Source organism: Physcomitrium patens, chromosome 4 (assembly GCF_059467195.1).
Source record: "Physcomitrium patens ecotype Gransden chromosome 4, ASM5946719v1, whole genome shotgun sequence".
NCBI classification, from domain to species: Eukaryota; Viridiplantae; Streptophyta; class Bryopsida; order Funariales; family Funariaceae; genus Physcomitrium; species Physcomitrium patens.
Window position 1 is genome coordinate 2,873,129 of NC_143413.1, and position 7,218 is coordinate 2,880,346.

Below are 7,218 nucleotides of genomic sequence, written 5' to 3' on the forward strand. Positions count from 1 at the left end.
ATTGAAAGTAGAGGCTTGGATTGAGCTTCAAGAAAAGCTTCAAGTAGAGATACTTTAAAAAGATAAGATATATATTTTAATTCAAACTTTAGAAGCTTGTTTGAAGCATTTGCATTTTTTATGCAGTAGCAATAAAACAAAGATTGCAAAGAGAGATTAATAAATAAAGCTTTATAATTGGTAGTTGACAAGATTGACCTATTTTAAGGTAAAGGTATATTTAAGTATTTAAGGTACTATGTGAAGGAGATAGAGTTGCAGTGTGTCTTTAAGAAGAAGATGGTTCAATTTTTTGAACTTATTATTTTATTAGAAATAAAATAAAATAAAAACATGTTAAGTTTATTATAAATTATTCTAAAAGTTTATAGAAATATTTTTATCTATAGAAAGATGATCTGTTTTTAAAATACAATGATTGAATTATAAGAAAATTATTCTTTGGATGATTTAAATGCTTTAAGAAGGTTCTCTAAAATATAAAATTATTAAAAAAGTTCAAAAGAAAATAATCTTATTTTAGTATATTTATTTATAAATTTATTAGAATTAAATAAAGTAGAACTTAATCTTAAATCTATTGATAGAAAGTTACAAAATAAATTAAAAAATTTACTTAATGATGGATTGACTAGAAAATTGGAATGAAGTAGAAGAAGTACTAGTTAGCTAATAGTATTATAGTAAAAGAGGCTATGAAATATTGAGCAAGAATAGATAATGATTCCAAATCTCATAAAAATTTAGAACTAAAAAGGTTGAAGTCATGTACTGTATTTAATATGCAAAAGAAAAAAATATCATGAGATGCATTATTAAGAATAACAACTATAATTTGTGGAGCAATATATTAGAGAGACCTTGTGATAATTCTTTTAATGTATGCATATATTGCTAATAGTCAATATAAGGCTTTGATAGGAAAAAAAAAAAAAAAAAAAAAAAAAAAAAGACATAGAAGAAGAAAATTCTTTAAAATGGCAAATTTAATGTCATAAGAAATGTGGGCTTTCTTTGTAAGAATCATCAATAGAAGATATTCCATCAATATTGAAGAAAACATTTAAAAGACAGTAGAGATAAAGGTAAATTAGCTACTTAAAAATTATTCTTTACTACTAGACTACCAACAAATTTGAAGAAAGAACAAATTTGAAGGGAGCTTTTGAAGAATATGTACTCAATGCTAAGGTAGAATTAATATTGAAAGAAAATTTGGAAATTTCTAAAAAAAGAGTTTTTAAATTTTTTATCGATGACATTAAACAAAGAATAGAATTAACAAGTAAAGCAATATTAAATAATTTTGTTGATACAAGAGAATGTAAAAATAAAAAAGAAGATTTTTTTGAGTAATATAAACAATCAACTAATAAAGAAAGGCTTAATAATCAACAAATGATTTTTAAAAATCAACTAAACATGAAAAAAGAAGCTTTAAGTTATTATACTCAAAAACATTAGACCAAAGCAATAACAAATGTATTAGTGGAGATTTAAGATATGAAAGAATCAATTATTATATTAATTGATTATGGTTTAAAAATAAATCTTATATTTAAGAATATCTATAAAAGATGGTAGTGGCCAATTATATAAAATACAAGTGGATAATACAAGTAGTTAGTATTAATCAAGGTAAATTATATGGTATTTACCTAGATATAAAAATAAAAGATGTGATGTAAAAACAAAGAAAAAATTATTTGTTAAAGATATAATTTTCCACTTATTTTAAAACAACCATAAATTATTGCTATTTGAATGGCAGCAAAGTTACTTACTAATGGTTTTACTTGTATAAGAATACATGATGAAGATTGAAGAAGGATAGTATAATTTCCTATTATGCCTCAAAATCATGAAAGCAATTAGAATAAATTTAAAAAAAATAAAAATAAAAATAAAAAAAATCCATTGCCAAGACTTATTAAAGAATTTTAAAACTTTAGAGGAGTATAAACATAAAGTAGTATTATGGAGATCTAAAAAAAAGGATATTCTTACAAGTAATAAATGCCTTTTGTACAAGGTTTTTAAAGGCTTTGAAAATAAAACTAATACATGTAAGTATATCAAATATTTTACAAGAAAAGAAAAGAAAATGTGATGTTGAAAAATTATTTTGAGCATAAGGTGTATTAGAAGGAGATGAAAAGATTTTTGGTATTTATGAAGAAAGTAGGTTAGAAGATTTTTTTAGAGATGATTACTTCAATTGAATTATGATATGATGACAAGATTGTGGAAATTCATTCAAATAAGTTTTATTTTGTGATTGAATATTTTTTTAGTACCAATGGTTATAATAGAAACATAATATAAAATGATTGATGATAAGGCCAAATCTATTGTAAGGCTTCTACTTGATGATTTTAAAATCGGAGAGGGGTAGACATCACATACACGCACCAGCTTAGAAAAGGTGCTCAATCTAAAAGCACCACACAAGCCTTTGATCCGAAGCCTTCATTTCTAAAACTAAAGGAGCAAAGTGACAACAAGCATGCATCTAGCTGAACAGCTTACAGAGTTCAATCAAGCAAAGTGTAGATCGTCACAACGTACATCTAAAACGCCACTGGACCCGCCTCAGCTGATGACTTCCTCTTGGAGCTCGACTCAGAACTGCAACCTCGGTTCTTTGGGATTGGCGACTTCTTCGAGAATGAAGATGCAGGCCTCTCAGGCCTCGCGGATCTCCTCACTGTGCTGTCTACCTGCGTCATCGTATCTTCTGCTGCACCAAGTACAGCAGTATCCGCATCCGTTTTCGAATCTGTGCGCCGACAGCAAGCAGCAGGAATAGGAGACTTCTTTCGGAAACTCGATAGATGCCGTTGTGGACGAGCAACCTGTGTCAGTTTCTGCGTGGATTTCTGTGATGGCACTTTCACTCTGCTGGATCCTTGGTGGAGCTGCAGCATTGGCGATAATTGCGTACCCGCTGAAGGAGAAGAGCCTTTTTAGAAGAGCCTCCCAAAGAGCCAGACAACGACCCTATCTAACGTTTCAGAGTAGATAGGGCTACGAGATCCACAGCGTTTGTAGTATTCGACGTCGCGCATTCCGTAGCCTTTGTTGTCTACATGAAAGCCAATTGCTATTTTCTTAGTCGTCGTCTTCTTCATGCAATGCATGATATCAGATGGTCACTACTCCAAAGGGCCATACGAATAGGTTCTTTGGAAGTGGTCGACGTCCTCCTCACCTGTCGTTGCATTCAATACTTGTCTTGCTAATTTAGAGGTGTGTAATTCTAAGAGGCTTTGTGTTTTAAATGGATTCTTCGTTCAGGATCAACTTGAGCGTGATTCAGGTATTATCTTTCTTGTGAACTTAGATGAGGACACAATACAGGCCGAGCATATTGGTCGAGTGATTTGTAGTGACGTCCAGGCTCTCATTTAGTGTCAGGTTGACTGTAGTTTTGGTTTGTCCTGTAGGATTGCATCCGATTTCCATACACAAAGTTTACATGGATCGGAGGGATTGTCTGTAGTCAGAGGATGTGGCTTGCTGCGACCATGTGTACATGGTATGCTTGTGGATCACAGCGTGAAAAATTCCGGAATTCCTGACCTGATTAACCAGAAAAATTGTACTGCCTCAGTATAACTATCCCCTGCAAAAGCACTCCTAGAACACCCAGAAATCTCTAATTGCTCCAGTTGGATAAAAATTGTGGTAAAAATTGTGATTGAGACTCCTTCGTCCGAGCACGCAAAACTAAACCCATACACCTAATGCTATTGCACAGCAAAAGAGGAAAATGCGCGGTGACAGACAGTAAGCACTAGTCAAGTCGATGTAAGCAGTCGTCGTGGGCAGTGGTCAACTCGGCCAAACCCAGATACCAAGATCACTACTTCAGGTGTTCTCCTACAGTTCGCGTTCAAAACATCATCAACAATACAACTGAAACCTCATCTCACAACTTGGGTTGTCTCACTTACAACCATCCGGTTCCAAAATTACATCTCGTTCTAAAGCTGATGGTTCCATCCACAAATTCTCCGTACTTAACATTCCCTTCCTACAAAGAAGCATGCACCTGTTTCCTCGTCACTACAGTTTGACTGTACTTTGTTCATATTGCTTAGAGGCTTCCTTTCTTTTCCCAGAAAGAATGATCTCAATGGCTTGCAGAAACTGCATCACATCCAACCTTGAGGACTCCGGACTTGAATTTGCAACTTCCTGCACAAAATTCAATCAAGGACACGTCAACCGACCATCATAAAGATTGTATAGCAAAAGCTTCCGGACAAAGCCGAATAGAATCCTTTCCAAAATCACCATGCATAAACTGATGCGTACTCATCATATACACTGGCGGTAACTCTCAGCTCATTAAGGGTCAGTCACAGATAGTACATATAATGCACGTGGCAGGAATCCAATGGTTGAGTGACGTAGTGGTACCACCAGGTATCAACAACCGATTTTGGAGTCCGTATTCCAAACGATACCACAATTAAGTAGGTGGTACTAACCATGTAAGTCAGACTGCTTCTGTTGGAAGAGGGCCCTGAGTAGTACATGCTTTCGAAGTGCTCGACAACATCATGCAAATGGACTGAAGAGTAGAGGGCGTACCACGCATTGTTCGAGAATGCCTGCAGGCTTCAAGTCACGGGCTTTGGATGATGCAATGAGCGACTTCAAGTGCAGGGTGAACCCAGGCATGGGCCATCCATGAGGAGCTTCTATACTCGCTGTAACAGGTCCTGGAAGAGTAGCTATAATAAGATTCTCTTCCGGCAGATACTTCAGCTTGTACCTGGCCACAGCCCAGCACAACATGTCATCCTTGAAGGATGTAGGCTCTCTTAACTCATAATACTTGTGTTCAAGTAAACGAACAAAGCCTTCAAAACATTTGGAACATGAAGCTTCTTTACGCTGATCTCCATTAAGGTAGGTCAAGAAGAACACATTTGTAGCATCATGATCAGACGCCTCGCCTTAATCACTGCCATGGTTAATCACTTGATAATTTGTGAGTGGTGTCCAGAGCAGCATGTCACTCACACTTAATAGCACCATGACGTTCATTGACTGAATGCAACTGAGCACAATCATGAATTACCTAGGATCCTTAACAGATGCTGCAAGTGTCGCACTCTTCAGAACATTCGCATAAATTCGATGACGTACTCTGGTGATCAGACTAGGGATCTGTCTGCTCCATCCTTCTCCCCCACTCGTCAACAATGGAGCCTCAAGAAGGGCACTATACCAATCACACACGACCAAACGCAGAATCCAAGCAAATTTAGACCTCACACTACATGATATGTAATCTTCGCGCTTCTTCTACTCAGTACCGCTTCAAAGGACAAGCATTTCTCAAGGATACAATACGACACATGAAAGCAGGCACATCAGGCTCGAGAATACAAGGCGAATCATTACCTCAGAGCCTTAGCTTCAACAAAGAGGTCCTCGTAAGGTACATCTTCTGGAGATAGCTGCGCATACACATTTGAAGACATCGACATCCACATCTTCTTATCCCAAAAAGCTGAAAGATCTAATTGGTACGTATATGATAACACGTTAGGAGTAGTGAGGCTCTCTGCACCTTCGTATTCAGTGCCCAACAAAAGCATGTTATCAATCAAAATGCCCCAATATGAAATCATGGTTTGCAGTTGATATCCAACACTTGGAGCAGAAACAATACCTGCACTGCTTCAATAGTCATTGCAGTCGTGTCGAAGGTGATGATGAGTTCATGCTCGTATTTGCCATCATGGTTCCAGCTCAACGCTTCCATAGTAGGTATGTGAGTTGTTATCCGAATTTTCAGAAAATTACTGCCCACAGTTAGTACCTTCAATCCGGAGGCTCTTTCCAATTCGGATTCTATGTCGTGAAACCTACACGCGACAGAGCGACTCAATTCACTTCAAAGCCCCTCGCAAGTAGGACACTAAGTATCAAAGCCACATGCACTGAGACACATCTGTGCAAGTATGAGTAGCATTGCATAAACCTGAGTGACAAACACCACGATTGTGCACCTGTCACTGTCGTTGACGAGCATTTCCAGTCTCGCAACTTCTTCCTCCTGCCGCTCGATCTGCTCTTCCATATCCATGATCTGCCATTCAAGTCACTCGTTTCTACTCAGGACGTAGAATATGCATTCCATGCAATCAGAACCATCATACCAAAAATAGCACAACGCCACGGATTTAATGATGAACTGCATATGATGCACCCGTTACTCACACTCTACGTCAGGCCACCTTCGCTGCTAAACGCACACACACGAACATTCTAACAGTTTAATCATCAACCAGATACAAATCACGGCACCAAAACGAAACCCTAGCACCACACAAACTTGTGTAAGCATCGTACCTTGCTCATGGTGTTGTCCAGGTTTGCTTGCAGCAAGTATGGATCATCCACCGCGGCGCCTGCGGCTGCCATTGTCGGTATCCACGTATCTTCCTTCTCTAACACTACCAAGCACTGTCTCACACACTGCTTCAGCAGATTTTACGACCACAGAGACATCCACTCAAAGACAGAATCTCAAAGCCCATTCTCTAGAATATCATAATTTCCCGCGACACAATAGCAGTTAAGTCTGCGAATGTATAAAAGACTGCGTAGGCCTGCTGGTGGGGATGGTCATGCGAGACCACGCTGATGAAGGCTGCCAGAAACCGTGTTCGGATTCTGCCATAGCCAAACTTGAAGGCCGTGGCGGGAGACTGACCACATTGCCCTGACTTGAAATTTGGGTTAGAAGATGAATGAAAATCAAACGGAAGTCGCCGACGATCCGGGATGAGGATTTTCCGTGGGTGAAATCAACAGTTGCTACGAGCCCCCAGAATTTTGCGACTTCTGCATTGATTGCGTCTCTCCTTGCAGTCTCCTCCTCCAAACCCTTTTGCCTCGCAGATCGCTGAGCTTTGATTCCTGTACAGAGCCATTGTGTTGTGGTTTACATTCGGGCATTTGTGATTTGTACATCGTGGTCAATATTCACGTTTGTGGTGGTGACAGTGAAAGATCTGCTGGTTGAGGTCAAGCAGCAGACAAATCTGGTGGACCGTTTGCTGGTCGTGGTTTCCTGCATTATTATGTTTGACATGTCTACTCTCCATGCAAATTCTGGAAATGATTGGAGCAATGTGTGCAAAGAGAGTACACGTTTTCGGCTAAGTTCCGATTTGGATTCTTTTCAGTCGAGAA

At 38.0% G+C, this 7,218-nt stretch overlaps 1 protein-coding gene across 2 annotated transcripts; it reads right to left on the bottom strand.

Annotated features, from left to right (window-relative positions):
* Positions 1-3,811: 3,811 nt before the first annotated feature.
* On the bottom strand, positions 3,812-6,962 carry LOC112280897 (uncharacterized). Of its 2 annotated transcripts, none has more exons than XM_024516813.3 (7): positions 6,373-6,962; positions 6,030-6,109; positions 5,690-5,885; positions 5,419-5,474; positions 5,093-5,236; positions 4,600-4,783; positions 3,812-4,200 (listed from the first exon to the last, which is right to left on the bottom strand). In XM_024516813.3, exons 1-7 carry the CDS (start codon positions 6,442-6,444, stop codon positions 4,069-4,071), a joined length of 864 nt encoding a protein of 287 aa, XP_024372581.1. In that variant the 5' UTR covers positions 6,445-6,962; the 3' UTR covers positions 3,812-4,068. The 2 variants fall into 2 exon arrangements, 1 of the variants encoding a protein (XP_024372581.1); XR_002969458.3 differs by having other exon boundaries at positions 3,932-4,200; positions 4,497-4,783; positions 6,373-6,899.
* Positions 6,963-7,218: the final 256 nt, after the last annotated feature.